This window comes from Electrophorus electricus, chromosome 18, assembly GCF_041902795.1.
Source record: "Electrophorus electricus isolate QZ-2024a chromosome 18, ASM4190279v1, whole genome shotgun sequence".
NCBI classification, from domain to species: domain Eukaryota; kingdom Metazoa; phylum Chordata; class Actinopteri; order Gymnotiformes; family Gymnotidae; genus Electrophorus; species Electrophorus electricus.
Window position 1 is genome coordinate 12,207,977 of NC_137514.1, and position 20,692 is coordinate 12,228,668.

Sequence of the window (20,692 nt, forward strand, 5' to 3'; positions counted from 1 at the left end):
GGTTTCTCCAAATTCAACACAAAATGCCAGTTTACTGCAGTCTCAGAATGATTCAAACATTTCATGACAAGCATCTTTAGTGCTTAGTAGCACACCTTTTTGCTGTTAAGACCTGTTGCAAATGTGATGCATAGTCAGACACTTGCTTCTAGCAGAGTTCCTGATGAATCTTAGCTCATTGCTCATGGGCAATAGCCTCGAGTTGACTGGTTTGCGTGCTGTAACTGCCTTCTTCAAATCCCACCAACGATTTTCTATGGGGTTCAAGTCAGACGACTTCTTGTAAAACAAAGCCTTGGTGGACTTTGCGGTATGCTTGGGATCATTGTCTTGTTGGAAAGTCCAATGACACCCAAGCTTCAGTTTCGAAGAAGGCATGGAGTTTTCTCCTAGGATATTCTGATGCTTGATTGAATCCATCTTGCCCTCTACGTGCTCCAGGTTTCCAGAGCCAGAGTAACTGCTAAGCCACAACCGTGCTTCACTGTAGGCAGACTGTTCTTTTCAGCATATGCTTCATTCTTCCTCCTCCAGATATTCCGCTGATCCACGGCCCCGAAAAGTTCCAGTTTGGTTTCATCACACCACAGAACAGAATCCCCAAACCTCTGTTATTAGAGTATTGGAGCCGCCATTTCTCGTGCTTTTGGGTCAGTAGACATGTATATCTTGGAGTTCGGGCATGGAGACCTTTAATCCTCCTCTGGAATTTGTGGCTGCTGATGATAGCTTCCTCTTTCTGCCACATCCAGGCAGTGTAGACAGTGTTTCTAGTTCGCAACTATCACTAGGAACATTCAGTGCCTTTGCATTTTTGTATGCTTTTCCTTGTTTGTGCAAGGCAATGATTTCTTCGCTTAACCTTTTTGGACAACTCTCTTAACTTAGCCATATTTCTAACAAGCAGTCAAATGTCACAGTCAACAAACCTTCTTCTAAATTGTTCTTGTTTGATTATTTTAGTGTAAACAGCTGAAAGTTTTAAAAAATTTGCTAATAAGATTAATTTGCAATGGTGGTTAATTTTGATTGCAGCTGTAGATACATTCATGTTTAGTAACATAAATACCTAGAGAATTCCCAATTTGTCTGAAATCCTAAAGGAAACTCATGTGTCTGTCAAAGCTTGTACAAAAGTAGACATATGCAAAGAATGACCTTGTTTCTCCATCGGTATGAAAAGCAGTGTGTCTCTTCAATGATCTCCCTGCCCTGATTTGCGAGAGAGAGTGAGAGTCAGGGGCATAGGTTTGAGGGCAATGCACATTCTCTTTCAGAACAGACTCAGAGGAGGACATAATATACAAAGTGTAGTACACAACAGAGAGAAATTCCTTTGATCTTTGTCCAAGACATTGTGATGCTTTGTGGACATTCATCCAATGCAGGCTAAGCTGCTTTTAACCATGACATGTCTGGGGAGATAAAAGAGTTGTTTATAACATTTATGGGACAACGCCCTCTAATGCACACCAGCCACAACAATAGAATTTCAGTTTCTAGTTGAGCAATAAATAATTCCGAACTTTAGTTAGTTTAGTTTGTCTATAGGACAAACCAAAGTGCTCTGAGTTCTCATTCAGTTCAGCTCAATGAGGTAATGTAGGCACTTTATTTTGAAGCTACAGAGAGTCTAATTCTGATAGTATTTTAATGAAGACTCGGCTTTTAATGATCCACAGTTTGTAGGGATTATTTTTGATCCTCTAAGACCTTTACATAGGTCTAAGGTGTCTTTTCTTTTAGTTTTTCATCTATGAACTTGTTTGTCTACATTTGGGATAAATTCTTTTCAGGCACAAGACAGCTAGTGCTCCTGTTTGGAATGCTGAGATTTTCAAACTTTGCTGTAGTATACAGCCCATTCTTTCTTTTCGGTACTGTTCAATAGGTGGCCATCCACATTCACAAAGTGCTGGTGGTTCATGTTAGCCTTACCATTCACATAGCTATTTGGAAAGCCACTTTGGGCCATGCTAAAATTAGCATCATTGTATCCATGCTCAAAGCCTTTTTGACCCATGTTAAAAGTAGTGCTGTCGTAGCCAATTTTGAAGCCATTTTGGCCTATACTTCCATCCTTGTTAACTTCCTTGTTGAGCAGGTCATTTTGCTGTGCGACGAAGTTCCTGTCAGCATCGGTGCTGAGACCGTCTTTCTTAAGGCTCAGTGCTGGCTTACACGTGTGCCAGTTCCACAGCACTTTATTCATGTCATCCTGGGCATGAATCCCCAGCAGTTTATCTTCCTCACTTGTATGCTTATCATTGTCTTCATTGCCATTTTTTCCACTGTCGCCCGCACCGTGGAATCTATGCATTTCACCACTGACACTCTCGAAGTATTGCTGGATACAAATTTTGGCAAAACTCTTGGCATGCTCTGCACAGGTCTCATCGAACATCTTGCGCTCGATGTCAACATAGTGCGACCAATATTTCGTCTTGAGGAAAGCTGCCTGTGTGAAGCAGGGGCGGATGGCACGAATCATGAAGGCTGTTATTGTGATGAGCAACAGGAACATCCAACCAAACGCCTGTGAATTTTGAGAGATGCAGACAAAGCAACAAACACGGGTAGGTGAAGGGACACATTAAACGAGTACTGCACACAAAAGATAGAGCTGATAATAAATAACAGGCTCAATGACCTGGTTAGCTTCATGCTATTATGGTCCCATGCTAACCAGGAGACCCTTGTTCATTCTTTTCATATTGTTATTTTTGGGTGAAGTAGTATTATAACATGAAAACAGCAAGACTAGCTCTCGGACTCCCATACCTGTGACGCACACCGTATGTACCTGGTGGCTGCTTCCCTGGATAAAATGTGCTGTCCATCGAATATATGCTTGCATGGGATTTTGGCAAGCATCCTTATGAGCTGCTCTTCTGACAGCCTGTGTCCAGTGGCATTGCCAAACTGCGACACGTCCAGGTCCATGCTGTATGCACAGAGGAAGCTCTTCCCATCCATCAACGTGACCGAAATCCAAACAGCGGGGGCAATTAACGATCGCTGTGATATAGAGATGAACATATAGCGCAGAATTGTGGGATCCTTGCCTCTCTGGCCCACCGGCCTCTTCCATTCCTCGGCTAGCATGGATACATTGTTGTTCAGGACAAACCCAAGCAGGAAGAACCAGATAGCCGGGACTACTAGGATGCCAATTCCATAGGCGTAGTTGTATTCTGGCATGCAAGGACAGTTGAACTCAAAAGATGCGTAGAGTTGAGCGCTTGCCAGAGCCATGATACCACAGATACCGTTCATGAAGGACTCTTGGTTGGACTGGAGAAACTGGAACATCATACGAAACTTATCCATTTTGGTGTGGAGGGTGGTTTTATTAAAGTCTGTCAGCGAAGGAAAAAGATGTTATGACATGCTTTGCTAAATGACCTTATCTCTTAAAAATGGGCATTAGAGCAGGGTCATATGTGTTCTGTGTTCTATTTGAAGATAGCAAAAGTTTGCACTAACTTAAGCACTAAACAGATTAAACAAAACTTTTGCAGAAACACAGTTCTACTTTTCCTTTTTTCAAAAGTGAAAACAGACTTGCTCTACTTACAAACTTTTCAGTAGGTGTTTAGCAGGCTGGTTTCATTCCAAACTGATAAGAGAGAATGGGAAGGGAGGAGTTTACTAAATGCACATCAAGCCCAGGCACAATATCTGATGTTCTGATTCAGTTTACAGCAGTGGAAAAAAGATGACCACATTACGCCGTTCTGCTCCACCCTCCACACAACACCCACATCTTGCCATGCAATGTGACGTCACTGCCTAGTCCACAACATTCATTTGATCAAAAATACAGCATGATGCACCTCTGTAACGTCTCACACTTCCCATTATTTTATTCCAGCTTATACACACGTTAAGTGGCAAGGTTAAAATGTTTTGTGTCTTTTTTATAGTATTCTATTCTTATGAATCTCTGCTTTACTCAAAAGCCACAGCTCTATTGTCGTATGAACATATTGCAGTTACTAAACAGGATTAACACAAGACAGGACAACATTACACACATGCAAAGAATGGGCAGCACTCACTGTATACATGCTTGGTAAGCATACTCAATAAATAATAAAAACAAATGTAAATGAAGTGACAGTGCATTGCTAGTGCTTTAGATAGATGGCATAACCATGGTTAGGTAGTGTGACCCAGCCCTTGCCTCACCCTATTCAAATATTTTAGCTTTTGAATAAACTAATATACTCAGCACCATTCTGTGGTTGTGCAACATAGAGCAATGTAAAATCAAAGTAATGAATAATATTAACATAAAAATATAATCACAAAGGTATCAACTATTACAACAGCAAAGATAATAAACTATAAGAAAATAATGCATGTCAATGAGAAGAGTACAATGACTAATTTTTACTATTTTAAAAATCTTTTTGCTTCAATACTTTTTCTAGTCAGTGCTAAAGTTTTCTTTTTGCCTCTCAGTATATTTCAAGCAGTCATCCAAGTCATCTCATCAAGCCTGTCACTAAAACTACATTAACAGATCATTTTAAACAGAAAGGAAACAGTTCAGGAAGTGTTCTGTCAAAATCAGTCTAGATCTGAATAGCAACATCCTCTATAGCAAGACACACAACAGTTCAAATCATTGTACAGAGTGTTGTACGTAGCTTTCGTATGTAGATTCTGAAATGTTCCATCGCCTTTGGCTGTAAACAAAAAGGGTACAGGTAGGTGACCTGAAAATTAAGTAGTTACTACTCCTTAATTTTAAAAATAAGTATTTTACTTGAATGCAGCGAGTATGTGAAAAAGGAAGCCACCCATTTTTTTTAAACCAGGAAATTGTGTGGTGTGTTATCTGGATCGACTAGTAAATCTTCTAGATTCAATATTAAATGAACATTTTAAAAAGATATATGAAACACAATGTACAGCATATTGCATTCTATGATACATATACTGTATAAAAGAAAAAAAAACATCTGTCTAATCAATTAAAGAATTCAATACCCCTTTTTTCAAAAGTACCATTTTATTTGAATGCACTAATGCACATTATTTTGAGTTCATTCAAGTGCAAGTATTCAAGTGCAAGTATAACATATTTAACAGAGAAAAATTTAATTTGGCTGCAGGATGGAGGAGATGTTTCTACGAATGTGTGTGGTCTTAGTCAGTCTGTTATGCCTGGATGATTACACAGTCATTGAGAAGCTAGATGATGACACAGTCATTGAGAAGCTAGATGATGACATCACCATGGGCATGCAAGAGCGGAAGCATTTTCTACAGGAGGGAGCCAAACTGGAACAGCGAGTGCCCTCTGTTGCCATAGAGCTACCACATTCAGTTCAGGAAGTGTCGCAAAGCCATCACACACTGACAAAGGAGTCAGATGTTCAAGAAATCCTGCCAAATGGCAAAGAACAGACACAAGAACACCAAATGCCACCAAAGGAAGACCAGGATATTTTGTACCAGAAGCTGATGGTAGAGAACAATCTGGATAACTCACAGACTGAAAAAACAGCTCCTCTCTCAGATGACAATGTATCGGAACAGGCCCAAAATATAAATCACACAGCTTCTCTACTAGACCAGAATCTCTCTTCCATGGAAATGGCAATGTCAGAAACTGAACATGCTGGACAGGAGGAAACCATGCACATCCTGACAAAAGAAAATAAAATAGTGAGTCCTGAAAAACAAGTGACACTTGACAAGAAGGAATTCCCACACATTGTTCAGGATGTGAACACACTAAATGAAAACCAAATTCAAGAAATACCTCCTTTAAGTAACAAAACTCACAGTGATCAAAAGGATACCAATTTAGGCCAAAAGCAGACTGCTGTGAAACAAAAGACTTCCAAAGAAGGCAAGCCATTTTTTCAAAAGATCTATGAATTCCTATACCAATGGTCTCAAACCTCACCAGACATGCATCCATCTGAATATGAATTGTTAAAAGACAGCAAAGGGTCACAAATGCAGATGAATGGAAGGACAGTCAAGGTGATTCAGAAAGAGGCCCCACTTAACGGGAGAAAATCTGGGGTTTATCGAGGAGGACCCCTGGATTCTCAGGAGACACCACAAACAGGCCAAGTACAGACCAAGTCTATGCAACACCCTGGGTCAGAGAATGCTTATACTTGGTATTTGTGGAAAGCCCTTTCCCTGATCTCATTGATCCGTATTCTATGGAAATTCTTTGGCAGAGGCTTGAAAACTTCAGGAACCATTTTTCCCACCATAGACAACAAGAAATTCCCAAAACTATTTCTTCCTGACCATGATGTTTTAAGTTGCTTTTATGAACAGCATGTCCAAATCCCTCCAAACATAGGCAGGCGAGCGTGCGAGTTTGTGGAAGGTTTTGTAAATGAACTTCTAGAAGTCATGAGGAGAACTAGCGATAAAGAAACTGGCATGCAAATTGAAGACTTTGTTGGTGTGGGGAGTTTATATGAGCTCTGGGCTACAGGCAAGAGAATGGTGTGCGATTTGTATGTACCCTTTACAGCACCAAGATCATATGGCTTTAACTTTGAATTCTGGAAAGATAAGAATGTTGCCTCACTTGTTGCAGGTTGTGGCAAGATCAAAGTTATGAAAAATGAAAACACTTTCACAGGTTGCCCTTGCAGCAGTGGGAACCTAGATGATGATACATTGTGTCTTCTTCATCCCCATTTTGAAATGAAGAGTACCACCGTAGATGCCATTGGTGGTCCCCTGTGCCGAGAGAATACACCTTATCTTTCTAAAGCACAAGTAGTGAGATGGTTCAGAACTGCTGTTAGCAAAGCTTGGGGAGAAATCAGTCACAAGTATGAGTTTGAGCTAACATTTAGAAACCAAGCAGCTCCTGGGGCTTTAAAGGTCCGATTCAGATCAGGAAAAGTGATTCTCTTTAATATCGTGCCTGTCGTCCAAGTCAAAGGCTCTAAAGTCAATTTGCTTTCATATCTGTCCTCAAACCAAAGTAGCCTCTCAGACATTGACTGGCCCATTTCTTTTGCTGGCTGTGAGAATGCTCTTCTTCAAAAATTGGAAAAAACTCTTCCCTACAATTCCTGCCATATTAGATGTCTTCAAATCCTCTCATTCCTGCACAAGCAGCAAATTAGCCTAACAGGAAAATGTGGGCTTACAAGTTACCACCTAAAGACTACACTGTTATATCTGCTCTTAGTAAAAAAGCCCATAGCATGGAAATGTGACCAGTTAGCTGAGAGACTAATCGATATGCTGACATTTCTGGAGCAGGGGCTTCATGCAAGAAAACTCAATCATGCTTTAATTGGGAACCCTCTAGTTCCAAATGGTATTGGTCTTCCTGAAGAATTTCAGCTAGCAAAGCCTACAAACCTTCTCCTGCCACTGGCTTCAAATACAGAATCATATGTGAAAACAATCCAACACTTACAGGAGCTGGTGAGAAACGCTCCTGTGCTTATTCATGAATACACGTCCATGACGAGCTCAACAGAAGAACAAAAGGCAAAAGCTTCTTTCTGAAGATTTGCCAGAATTTCCCCACTCAATTTGAGAAAGTGGCTGTAATCTGCACTGTAAAAACCGCAGCGTGAAACATACCCTAGCCATTTTAAACTAATACATTCTAAAGCTTAATTTAGCCAAAATGTCCACACGTTTGTTTAGTATTTGTCAGACATCCATGCATGATGGATATCCAGAAAGTGTAACTTGGCGGCAGGGGGGGGGGGTGTACTACTGTGCATGCATAGTGGTAAAGTGATTTGTTTAGCACTTATTTTAACATTAATTGGCAAGTTGACACATCTGCTCACGAGTCCACTACACTTAATATCTAGTGTACAGATATGTATACACTCCTGTCCCAACTGCATCAAGATAACATGAAAGTTAGGTTTCCCCTTCTCTTTACACTCAATATATTGTACACATACATGCTTGCTTTTTTTGTTTGTTTTTTACAAATTTATTAATGTCAGACCATTCATTCATTCTTCCACGGGATCTGAGACCAGCTCAAATCCAGCATGCTCTAAACCTGTCTCCTTTGAAAAAGTTCTTGGTGCAGGTGCCTGGTCCGCCTCAACCCGGTCTTCCTTAAGCTCCCATGTTGCACTGGCAGTCACTGTACCTACAAGTTAAGAAATATATGAGTACTACTACAGTATTCCATGACATTTAAGATGAGTAGGACCAAAGCTACCACCATGGCACTTAAGTCACTTAAAAACCCCCAAAAACACTCAATTTACATGCAAAGGCCTCCTCATTTTCCACAACATTAAACCTCATTACAGGAATGTCAGAGATGCCTGGTGAAATTCACAGCAAAATCAACTGACCCGAGGGTTCCGGCATGGAGCACGACGTGTCGCAACAAGAGCAGACGGAGTCATTTCCATACAGCTCAGACCACCTGACAACCACAAATGTCATCACAATTTACCAGCAATATCATACAATCAATGAGAACATGCTTGCATTTGTGTTGTAACTTTTTTTTTTTTATCTCACCGTTTGTTATTTGAATCATATGTACAGGCTTTTGTGGTTGCAGTTGGCATTTCCGGGGCCACAGACATTTCGCAGTGAATGAACATCATCTGGGGAAGGTTCACATACACATCTGGGACACATACAACATGCTGTCCACTATGAAACGCATGCAATTTAATCTGGATAAGGGACATCTGCCAATTGCTGATAATGAAATTAATCAAACTTCTTGACTATTTGCAATACAAAATTTGTTGGATCTCTCACTGTAAAGTACTGATGAAATTCAGTGTAATAAAAAGCCAGAAGAAATATTTCCAGCATCATTATTCATTAACATCAGACATGCCAATTTTAAAATTCTATAAACACAGAATGAGCAATTAAAAAAAAAAAAAGGAAGAGATATGGCGAGAGACAGTAAGATGATACTTTTATGTTATACTTACCTTCTTTAACTGAGAGATCATGTCCTTGAACATAAAGGCTTTCAAAGAGAATCTTACTGTACTCTTCTCACTGGTTGCATGGAACTTCATTTGAGCATCCTCACTGGCCAACATGCATCTGCATGCAATAAACATTCAGGCCACCAAGTGCATTACAACTGACAAGATCAACTTAAAACTAAAGGCAAGCATCAGCAGTTTCTTTACCCATAGTTGTCCAACACCACATATTGAGGTGTAGATTCAGGGTCTGAGGAAGTAGTGATGAAACATTTGTCCAAATAGAGTCTTTTTCCTTCCTCATGACGAGGAGCTCTGGCTTCAAAGAACATAGGCTGGCCAATCACATAGCTCTGCCCATGAGCATGAGACATCCAGGTTGCTGTAAAGAACAAAAAAGTTGCAATTCATGCTTTTAAAACCCATATAGAGTTTCAGTTTTCCTTTACGTTTTGTAGTAGCCAATTCTTACTGCAGGACACGTTTTGTCTTCCCCAAAATATACACAACCTGTAAACACATAGGGAGGAGGGGAACCAAACTCAGGAAAAGGAACCAACAAACTTAGTTTGGCCCCATGCTTTATGGTTTACAGGCCATTGTGCTAACAGCACAGACCTTTAAATATCCTGGTTGATAAGATGCCTACCGAGCAGCTAACAGTCTCATTTGCCAGATCTGATTGAGGTAGTAATGAGACTCTACAGCACTATGCAACCCCTAAGCACTTCAAGGGCAAACTGCTCAAACATTTGACAGAAATATAGCTTTAGGTAACACGCATTGAAGACTACTGTTCCATACCATCTACAGATGTGAGCGAGAACCCTGCTCTGAGGCTCCAGAACATGGTTCCTACTGTTACTTCAGGACGGAAGCCAACTTGGTAGGCACGGTGATGCCTGCGAAGCAAGCATCACCATTTAGATGCTTTGGAGGTAGAGAGGAAAAAGCATAATGTAGAAGGAGAGAGGATGAGGAAGAAAAGTTCTCACTTGTTGTAGTGGCACTCCAGTGGCACAGAAAATGGCAGTTCCCAGACAACTGGCCCACTAACTACTGGCTCATAGTGGAGTGTGTTCGAATAAGTTACACGGTCTGCATTTTCCTGTAAAATGTAGGCCAGGGGGAAATGGAAGTTAACTGACAATATTACAAAAAAACTCACTTAAAGTACTATGTAGAAAAATGTCTGAAAAAACAAGCAATCATCTATTTCTATAAATATTCTCCCACACACTGCACATGCACACACAAACCTACCTCACGCTTTACATTACAGCTATTGACGTGATATAGAAAGAAGTAATGTTTCGCTGTGACTTGATTCACAGGGCACGTTCCCACTTTGAGATACTTCCAAGCATCTTGGTTGGTAAACATACTCTTCAAAACCCTCACATAAATGCGATCAATATGGCACAAAACCTCAATCGTTTTTGGCACAGAAGTCTTGGGAGGCTTCACTTTAACAAGGGCTGGTGGCAGCAGTATAGATTTCAGCACATCAGGTAATGGTCTACTGTTTCTCTCTGGTTTGAAGAGATCTTTGTGTACTTCAGAAGCCAGTATTTTCTGAAACTGCGGCAACCGCAAGGCTAGAGGTACCATAGGAGTTGGGCTATCCTGTTCTAGCATCAGTGTCGCATCTTTTCCAAATAAGGATTTATCCAGGCTGCTCCAATCTTTGTCACACTTAGCTCCATCATTCTTTAATGGGTAGGTGTCCACCTTATAAGTCAGGACCATAAGGATCAAAGCAGCTTTCAAGAATATTTCGTACATCTCTAAATATCTGCAATGCAATTTTACAACCCAAGCCAACACTCAAAATAGCACGTGAACAAGCAGCAGAACGGTTATGAAGTGATTAGGGGTGTTTCACACCTGTTAATAATTGGCTCAACGACCAATCAACATATGCTGCGTTGGCAGTGGTTTCAAAAACCTCTTGGCAAAATCTGACCCCTGCTGGACAAAATAGGGTATTGTAGCTTCAGTTAGTACTGTGAAGTACAGCGTCTTCTTGGTACAAGTGCCTGACTTGAGCAATTGCTATAATAATTTCCAGACAATACATTTTATATACAGGAATTTATGGACTCATTTATGGAAAATCAGGACTAGATTTTCTGTGTGCACAAAACTGCAAAACCAGTTTATTGTATTGTGGTGTGTGCTTACCTGAAATCGTATTAGACTTTCTGAATTTAGATAAGTGTTCCAGGATTTTAGTATTTGTTGATCAAGATGTAATTGTCATAATATCTTATGGGAGGAAGTCTCTGACAAGTGAGAACAGGGAAGAAAAAAAAAACAGATTGCTTTGACCTTAAGTCTCTCTGGAACAGACAAACAAAGACAGATGCCAGCTTTTCAGCAACACCAACCATATGGATCTTAGTGGCCATGTGTTCTGTTTAATGAAGGAGACTAATGAGCCCCCCTGTCTTTCGTCCTAGTGGCAGGTTTACACACATGCCTCCATGATGTCTCTATGCAGCTGCAAGGTTCCACTGGCATCAAGTCTAGACGCATGCAGACTTGCTTTCGGGGGTTTTCTTTTAAACATGTAAAGTTGGTCAAGTATCTCAGAGCAAGACAAATGTGCAGTGTAAGACAAAGATTTTCATAGATCTGCAGCAATACTGTTTAAGGTTAGAAAGCGTAAAGTGATCACTGAGATACTCTCTAGCTGTATGTAAAAATGTGTACCACTGCTGTCATCATTATTGTACTCTGAAGGCAGCCCACTGACTTTCAACCTTTATGATTAGAATACAGCCAGAAAATACAGGAAATCTGTATGCAGTATTAAAAGCAGAAAAAATCTGAATAAACAGCTTCTGTAGGCTACAGTGTCAAGTATTTAGTGTGACCTCCTCTTACACTTGAGCAATCTGGAGGAACCTGGCTCTCTTAAATCTAAACAGAATGGAACCTGAATAGAATAGTACCAGAAGATTACTTCAGAAAACTTCAGGACAGTCTCCCCAAAATATTTCAAGAAGTGCTTAGTGCGAAGGGGGGTTCTGAAAATTGTTTTTTTTTTTTAAATTTGGTTTACACATTTGCTTTATTTTCTGTTTGTATTAATAAAGAGGCCAAGAAATAATTATACCATTGAAAAAGCCTCCTCCGGGCAGTCTTTTTTCCTTAGAGCTTGTGTCCTCTACCAGAGGCTTGAGAGCTTGAGGGTCTTGTGTAGTATCTTAGCTGCTGTCAGGACTGTACTCTTATCATCTAGGATGTTGTTCCTGGAACCTGATAGAGCCACTCTCCCACTTTGGGGCTCACAGACTCTAGTGCTCCAATTATTACTGGAACCACTTGCCTTCACCTTCCACATCAATTCCAGCTCTTCTCTTAGCCCTTGGTATTTCTTAAGTTTGTGGTTTTCCTTCTTCCGGATGTTGCTATTGCTTCAGACTGCAACATCTATCACTTTGGTCCTCTTCTGCTGTTTTATACACTACTACTCTATCTGGTTGGTTAGCTATTACCATTTCTTTTGTCTGTATCTGAAAATCCCACAGGATCTTAGCATGGTAATTCTCCATCACCTTTGGGGGTGTATCCCACTTTGATCTTGGAACTTCCAGCTCATACTCGGCAGAGATGTTTCTGTATACTATGCCTGCCACTTGAATATGCCATTTCATGTACGCTCTGCCTGCTTGCATCTTATGTTGTGTTCTGGATTGTCTTAGGGGCATCTTTGCACACTCTGCATCTGGGACCCTGCCTGGTGTGGTAGATCCCAGCCTCTATTGATCTGGTATTCAGAGCTTGTTCCTGTGCTGCCATGATTAATGCCTCTGTGCTGTCTTATATTAAAATCATCTTTTTTTCCGAGCAAGTGTTTTATGACATAGGCTACCTGAAACATGTCACAGCTGTACAGAGAATCAGCCCATTACAAGAAGACAGGCTACCATCAGACAATGACTTTAAAAGGACAAAAAATGACTATACTAACCTATAGATAAGTAGACCTACCTAACATCACTCAGTGTATTTCTTTATGTTACTTAAAATATCTGATTATAACTAATGTGATGCAAAAATGCTCTAAAAGTCATTGCATAGATTCAGAGTTGTCCTCATTCTCATTCACTGGCTCTCTCAGAGAAAGTTATTTACCAGACTGGACAACAGTTTAATTTTCTCCGTTTCTCATTCTTTCAATGAAAAGTATGTTAACTAAAATACATTAAACTTTGGTGTGTCAGCTAAACTGCAGCAAATGATTTTTAAAAATGTTGTGGCTTGAAGTCTCCACAAATCATTATGACCGATATGTCAATGTCTGTGAAAAATATGTACCCAATGGTTCCCTGTAAATCTGTTTTCCAGGTGTATCTGAGATTGTTTCACGGAAGAAATTTCACCCTACTATCTCTGGTAATTCCTTAACATCAAGTTATTTAATTTTTCTTTGTGTTGAAACTGAACACAGTGAACCAACAATGAATGTAAAAGACCCATTCAGGTACACTGTGCATACACTCACCATTACATGACATAGATTTCTGCCTTTCATACAGCCTCCTTACCTCTGTCAGAGCAGAGGTTTATGCTTTTTGAAATTCGTTTTGGTGATAGCCACACAATAAGAAGATCCATATGTCTAAGGATGCACTAGTGAGAGATAATGGCACACATCTTTTAGGAATGTTTTAAGACCCATAATGCAGGCAAGCACTGGACAGCACCAGGCATGATAAAAGTGCTAATAGTGCTAATGCTAATAAGTTCTGCTTTGAATTCTGCAACGCTAACACTGCAATTCTGCTGCACGATTTAATCCAGTGTTGCTGGTTGAATCGTAACAGAGGATTTTTATTACTGAGCTACATCCTATCCCTTCTATTGACAGCCTTTTTCCATAGGTTAACCATACACCAAATACAAATACACTGTCAGTTGTTTACTGAAACATTTCCATCAAAGCTCAACACCAATGGATTTGTGAAGGTGAATGACTTGGTGGAAGAGTATTTTGCTCCAAGGACTCTGTGTTTTTTAAAACATTTATGTGAATTTCAACACACCTCCTATCTCTGTACCTTCTCTTGAAATGATAAACTATGACAGCCTCTGGTAAGAGCTGGTACCATGCCCTTACTTGACTGTTCCACCTCAGTGCTGTAGCCTGAGGATACAGGGGGGTTTCAGCAGTAAAGCATACCCATCACTTTACTGTAGCTAAATGCCATGAGTGTTACATGTAGCTACAAAGGCACCAAATGAAGTCAATTGCTTAATGTTTTGTATATTGATCTACACAACTATTGTTCTGTTTAATGCACATTTTCTCAGACATTAAATACTGCACTCACCTTGGGGGTGTCAGTCTTTGTGTTGGTCGGCGGAGGAGGGTGGCAGTTTCTAAGGTTTCAAATTTCTATAATGCACCCTTGACTACTCTTGGATATGCACACATAATGTGATCATTGTGTAAACATTGTATTAATCTCAGGTAATGATACATCTGCACCCCAGAAAAAAAAGAAAGGGTGAGATGTCATATATATCTGTATTGTACTGGTGTCTATGTCAGACAGGTTGCACTACACGTGGCAGGAAGACAGCTAAACAGACAGGTTACTTTTTTAAAGAAGCTTTAAACCTTGGCAAAGTAGTTGGACAAGGGTTTCCCATGTCAAAAATAGGTCAGATAGGCCGGGGCAAAGTAGCATGGCAAAGTTAAAATTCACAACTTCTAAAAAGACACTGGTAACAGTGAGGCATCTACAGCAACTCTTGATTTAATTAGAATAACAGGTTCAGCAAAAAAATTAAATCAATAATGAATTGAATGGAAAATGTAATTTTTTCTAAAGATTAAGTAATATTTAAAATCATACATTAAAACCACTGATAGGTGAACTGAATAACACTGATTATCAGACCAAATCAAATCAAAATTTATTTATATAGCGCTTTTTAAAACAGATGTTATCAGAAAGCAGCTTTACAAATGTTCAAGTCCAAGCAGCCAGTGAGGAACCAAGGGTGACAGCGGCAAAGACAATCTCCTTAGAGCATGAGGAAGAAACCTTGAGAGGAACCAAGAGAGTAACATCACGACTTCAGGGGTAGGGGTACCTCGGCAGAAAGAGAGCCTAGATTATTAGGCGTGTCCAGGTATGAGGGTGTGTAAATTAGGGAACTATAATGTGCAAAGATGGACTCTGGCAGATCTAGCTATGGCGGCACAGCTAAAAGGATCGAGCCACAAGAAACACAAAAAAACAAAGAAACACAGACGTGAGGGCACCCTGGAACAGCAGCACTCTGCCGCTATCAGTCAACAAACCTGAGTGACAAGTGAGAGGTAAAATGACAGCATCATAACATCCTAGTTTACCATAACTCTCAATGCCCATGGACTCCCAGATTTACACCTTTACCTAAGATGGGAAGTAGTTAATAAAATGCCTGACAATACAGGTAGGTTTTCAGCCTAGCATTAAATATCGAGGCCGTGTCTGAGTCTCAAACATTTACAGGAAGGTTATTCCATAGTGTGGGAGCTTTATAGGAAAAGGCTCTGCCTCCTGCATTAGATTATCTTGTTCAATGGCACCGGCAAAAGGGTGGGATATATTAGACAGCAAATGAACAGTCAGATCTTGAAGTTGATGTGAAAAAATGTATTTTCACGTACTTGAATTCTTCTTCGCTACCTAAAATGAATGATTAATTAAAGCATTTGCCCATAGATAGTATTTTAATCAGAGGTATATAGCTATATGTATATAGTGTATCATACTACATAAGCTTGTTGGCTAGCTACCCATAGCAAATCCTAACCAAAATATCATACATTTTACTTAGTGGTGTATTTATTTTTAATCCCAGTTATCAGTTTAGGTTGAAGTTTGAGACCTTTCTGGTGATGTCACCACACAGTCTCATTAGACTGTTTGATTTGTGTGACCAATAGGTTACTAAGAAGGAGTCTTCACAGGACAGTCCTACCAACGACCCATCCTACCTTGGCTGCAGCCTAAGCTTGGGAACGCAGCTAGTATTAGACAGGTGGTTTTAAAGTTATGGCTGATTGTACTAAAAGTTGTTCAGTGAATGATCTCTTTTCTCTGCATCAGCAGGAATCCAAATGAAGACCATAGGAAGGAGCTATTCATGAATCCTGAAACTCAGTGAGACTGCAAGAATTTGTACGAAGGCAATTATTCCATTGTTACGTAACTGTCAGTATATTTTTTATATGATTGCAGAAGTGTTCTCAATCATATTAGATTTATGACTTTCTTTGAGGAAATGTCATAATAACATATTTCATATCAGTATGAGTGAGTCATTGTGAATCATCAGTTATAACTGTTTTCAACTTCAAACACCTGGTGTGGAGTAGGTGCATGAATAAGACTTTAAACTTGAGCGGTGGTAATCAACAGAAATGGAGTTTGAAGTGATTTTTTTGTAGTATGCATAGGTGTGTGTTTGAGTGTGCACTGATACCACACCCCCCACCCTGCTCACTACATAACTTCATATCAGCAGACTGTGCAGTAGGAGAAAACACCAGAGACAGAGGCAGGCTTTCATTAATAATAATATAATAATAGAATTTAATTTCTAAGTGCCCTTCAGAATACCTAAGGATACTGTACATGAACAGAGCTACAGCTAATATTATAAAATCAAAATACAATAATACATAAATAAACATATTAGAGCTAATATAAAATAAGACAATTAGAAATAAAAAATAGGAAATTAAAGTGAATGTAAAAAACACGACAAGATTAAATAAAAACAAAGAATCTATAGTATGATCAGAGATAATTCAATGAGTAGATCTAGAATAAATTTCATATATGTAGTCACAAGATATTTAGTCAGGGACCAAGTGTGAGAAAATGGAATGTGGAGGAGATAGGTTTTCAGTTGTTTTTTTGAAAGAGCAGAGGTGTAAAGGCATAGTGTTCCAGAGTTTAGGGTTGCTATGCTAAAAGCGCCGACGCTGAAAGTATGTAGCCTGGAGGGTGGGCTAGAGAGCAGGTGAGTGTCAGAGGACCAATGTGAGCAAGAAGATGAAGGGGAGTAGAAAGGTTAAGAGGTACTCTATGCAAAACTGAACAGGAAGCCAGTGTAAGTGGCTAGGAGTAGGAGTAATATGTTTCCACAGTCTGGAATAGATAAGAACCGTAGCAGCTGAGTACTGGAGTTGCTGCAACTTCTTGAACCCACAGACAGAAAGCCCAAAGGAAACGCTGTATTAGTCCAGTCTAGATGTAATAAAAGTGAGAATAACAGTCTAAGCTACACGGTGGGAGTGAGTAGGATGTAATCGTATAATGTTCTTAAGATTTAAATATATAGTTTCAGTGATGTTTTTAATATGTCCCTCAAATGACAATGTGGATACAAAAGTGATGCAAAGATTTCTAATCTGAGTGATGTAAGACATCACAAAATCAGGGACAGCCAGGGTGTAGTGTCTAGTTTTCTTCAGAGTGGCTACAGATGCAATTATTATGGTCTTAGATTTTATTATTTCAAACTTCTTAGCCATCCAGGTCTTTGAATCAACCAATAAACACTTTGTGATTAGCCTTTGTGATTTTTAATGTTAAAGTACATAAAGACATAACAAGTTTTTAACACTTTTATATTTTTCATTCTTATCTTTTATAAATATGTGGCTGAGATTTCATCATGTTTTTAACATGATCAACTAAACAAACAGACAATCACAGAAAAATATGAATGCAAGCTTTTTATTAAGCAAGGGAAGCTAGCTAGCTAATAGTTGAGCTACTAGAGGGCAGTGGTAGCTCAGTGGTTAAAGTGCTTGACCTGCAGTCAGACAGTGGCCACTGCTATGCTGCCACTTTTGGGCCTCTTTGTTTTTAGTTTATCCCAGGAATGCATAAACAGATTAGGACACACTTAGATAAACAAATAATGTCTATAAACAGTGACTATGTGTTATGAAGATACTCACTACTATGGTATAGTCCTCCACATATTTTCTTTAACGTCTACATTTTCAAAGGCCGTGTGTGGCTTTCCCATCTACTTCAGATCGTACTGAATGCAGATGTCAGAGAAGCCAGTCAAGTCCTCAGATCTGTGCAGCACAATATCTTGAAAGACTGTGTCACATACAGCCGAGAGGTCCAGGAGAACAAGTATATTTAGTAACCCAGAATCGACTGCATCCAACAAATCATTAGTAACTCTAACCAGAGCAGTTTCTGTGCTGTGGTTATCTCAGAACCTTGACTGAAACTGCTCAAATATATTGTTGAAAGTTAAATGGTCTTTTCAACTGGGCAGCCTCCACACACTCTAGCAAATTGCTACTAAAAAGAAGGTTAGAATTAGGGCAGTAGTTTTTAAAATGTTAAGGGTCAAATCTGGCCTTCTTAAGAACTCAACTGATTATAGTCAATTTTAAACTGGTAAAGACGGACCTAAAAGAAGCATTCATGACTAGTTTTCAGAGGTCAGAGAGAAGGAAGACAGGCTTTAACCAGGGGTGTGTGCACAGGATGCAGGAGACAGTAAATCTGGACACCTTGATAAGCCAAGGAACAGAACTTTCATCTACTTTGGTGAAAGTAGATGAATAACTTAACAAAAGGAATCAATCACTGTGTTTACCTGCTGCAAGACCAGTGCATAACATCTGTCATGTAATGGTCTTATGGCACAGAAACATGTTTTCATGTGATGTTCAGAAAGTTGATACAGCTTAAATAAATGTAATAGGCCTTTATACTTTATACTATTTAGATAGACCATAATTTCCCATATGGGTGATGTGTGGATGTGTCAGTCCCAATCACCATTTTATTAGTAATTCCCTTCTCCTGCTCCTCTTTACCTTCTCCCTATTTACCCTATTTACCCTATTTACCCTATTTACCCCCCACAGGTGCATGAGTCCAGTGCTTTGCAGTGATGGTCTCTAACCTGCCGTTACTCACGCCTTGCTCCTGACTAAAAGATGATATATATATATATATATATCTGGCCAAAAAAAAAGGTCACCACCTGGATTTAACTAAGCAAATAGGTAAGAGCCTCCCATTGGATAATTACTGCATTATGTTTCAGCTGGCAACAAGTTATTTAACCCTAACTGATGCAGTGAGTAGCTTCTCATTTGTTAAACAACCATGTCAAAAGACACATCCTGTGGTTGTGGAAAAGCTGTTAATCTGTTTCAGAAGGGTCAAATTATTGGTATGCATCAAGCAGAGAAAACATCTGAGGAGATTGCTGAAACTACTAAAATCACGTTAAGAACCGTCCAACGCATTGTTAAAAAGTGGAAGGACACTGGGGAAACATCTTCGAGGAAGGAATGTGGTCAGAAAAAAATCTTGAATGGTCGTGATCAGCAATCACTTAAACGTGCGGTGAAATCAAATTGTAGAAAAACAACAGTAGAACTCAGCAATATGTTTATTAGTGAAAGTAAGAGCATTTCCACACTCAAGGGATTGGGACTAAACAGCTGTGTAGCCTGAAGAAAACCACTTGTCAGTGAGGCTAACTGGCAAAAACGGCTTCAATTTGCTAGGGAGCATAAAGATTGGACTCTGGAGCAATGGAAGAAGGTCGTGTGGTCTAATGAGTCCAGATTTACCCTGTTCCAGAGTGATGGGTGCATCAGAGTAAGAAGAGAGGCGGCTGAAGTGATGCACCCATCATGCCTAGTGCCTACAAGCCTGTGGGGACAGTGCTATGATCTGGAGTTGCAGCAGTTGGTCAGGTCTAGGTTCAGCAATGTTATGTGCCCAAAGAATGAGGTCAGCTGACTACCTGAATATACTGAATGACCATCATCCCTGAACAGCTTGTACTCTACTCAGCCATAACATTAAAACCACCTGTCTAATATTGTGTGGGTCCCCCTTGTGCCACCAAAACAGCTTTGACCTGTTGAGGCATGGATTCTACCAAGCCTCTGAAAGAGTCCCGTGGTATCTGGCACCAAGACGTTAGCAGTAGACCCTCTATGTCCTGTAAGTTGTGAGATGGACTAGACATGGATTAGACTTGTTTTTTCCTACGCATCCCACAGATGCTCTATCAGATTCAGACCTGCAGAATTTGGAGGTCAAGTCAATACCATGAAGGCATGTACTTTGTCTGCAGTGATGTTGAGGTGGTCCCATGGCTTCCCAATAGAACATTGCTCAGAGCAATGCTCAGCAGCTTGCCTTCTTCCCTTAGTGCATCCTGGTGCCTTGTATTCTCCAGGTAATATCCACATGATGTAAAAGAAAATGTGATTCATCAGACCAGGCCTCCTGTCTCCATTGTTCCATGGACAGGTCCTGATGCTCACGTTCCCATTGTGTCCCATCGTTGTCCTTCCTTGGACCACTTTTTTTAGATACCTACCACTGCGCAGTGGGGACACCACATAAGACTCAAAGTTTTGGTGATGATCTGAACTAGTACTCTAGCCATCACATTTTGGACTTTATTATTATTATTAGTTACATTTATATACCACCTTTCTCAAACTCAAGACAGATAACGTCTTACAGACAGATAACAGCTTTTAAAATCACCCACACACCGTTGGTCCTTGTCAGATCCTTATGCTTGCTCATTTATCCTGCGTACAACACATAAACTTCAAGACTGAACTGTTCACTTTCTGTCTAATATATCTCATCGATTGACAGGTTCTATTGTAACAAAATAATCACGTCACCTGTATATCACTGCCTCTCTCTCTCTCTCTCTCTCTCTTTATT

General features: G+C 39.9%; 3 protein-coding genes across 3 annotated transcripts; 1 reads left to right on the forward strand and 2 right to left on the reverse strand.

Moving 5' to 3' along the window:
* Positions 1-1,778: 1,778 nt before the first annotated feature.
* Positions 1,779-3,330, reverse strand: calhm1b (calcium homeostasis modulator 1b). The gene is made up of 2 exons (XM_027005640.3): positions 2,782-3,330; positions 1,779-2,536 (listed from the first exon to the last, which is right to left on the reverse strand). Exons 1-2 carry the CDS (start codon positions 3,328-3,330, stop codon positions 1,838-1,840), a joined length of 1,248 nt encoding a protein of 415 aa, XP_026861441.3. The 3' UTR covers positions 1,779-1,837.
* A 1,235-nt stretch (positions 3,331-4,565) lies between these two features.
* On the forward strand, positions 4,566-8,801 carry LOC113574566 (inositol 1,4,5-trisphosphate receptor-interacting protein). The gene is made up of 2 exons (XM_027005569.3): positions 4,566-4,715; positions 5,124-8,801. Exon 2 carries the CDS (start codon positions 5,125-5,127, stop codon positions 7,510-7,512), a length of 2,388 nt encoding a protein of 795 aa, XP_026861370.3. The 5' UTR covers positions 4,566-4,715; position 5,124; the 3' UTR covers positions 7,513-8,801.
* On the reverse strand, positions 7,980-10,721 carry zp3c (zona pellucida glycoprotein 3c). Its single transcript, XM_027005570.3, has 9 exons — positions 10,633-10,721; positions 10,200-10,557; positions 9,932-10,044; positions 9,741-9,838; positions 9,144-9,318; positions 8,937-9,054; positions 8,506-8,594; positions 8,334-8,407; positions 7,980-8,122 (listed from the first exon to the last, which is right to left on the reverse strand). The coding sequence occupies exons 1-9, from the start codon at positions 10,719-10,721 to the stop codon at positions 7,980-7,982; spliced, it is 1,257 nt and encodes a 418-aa protein (XP_026861371.3).
* Positions 10,722-20,692: the final 9,971 nt, after the last annotated feature.

Bases quoted from the DNA above. Each gene is read 5' to 3' on its own strand.
- calhm1b (XM_027005640.3), bottom strand. From the start codon at position 3,330: ATGGATAAGTTTCGTATGATGTTCCAGTTTCTCCAGTCCAACCAAGAG. The intron at 2,537-2,781 runs GTATGGGAGTCC...CAAAATTCACAG, and splicing joins ACATACGGTGTGCGTCACAG to GCGTTTGGTTGGATGTTCCT.
- LOC113574566 (XM_027005569.3), top strand. From the start codon at position 5,125: ATGGAGGAGATGTTTCTACGAATGTGTGTGGTCTTAGTCAGTCTGTTA.
- zp3c (XM_027005570.3), bottom strand. From the start codon at position 10,721: ATGTACGAAATATTCTTGAAAGCTGCTTTGATCCTTATGGTCCTGACT. The intron at 10,558-10,632 runs GTGTGACAAAGA...AGAACAGGATAG, and splicing joins TTAAAGAATGATGGAGCTAA to CCCAACTCCTATGGTACCTC. The intron at 8,595-8,936 runs GTAAGTATAACA...AACCTTCCCCAG, and splicing joins TGATCTCTCAGTTAAAGAAG to ATGATGTTCATTCACTGCGA.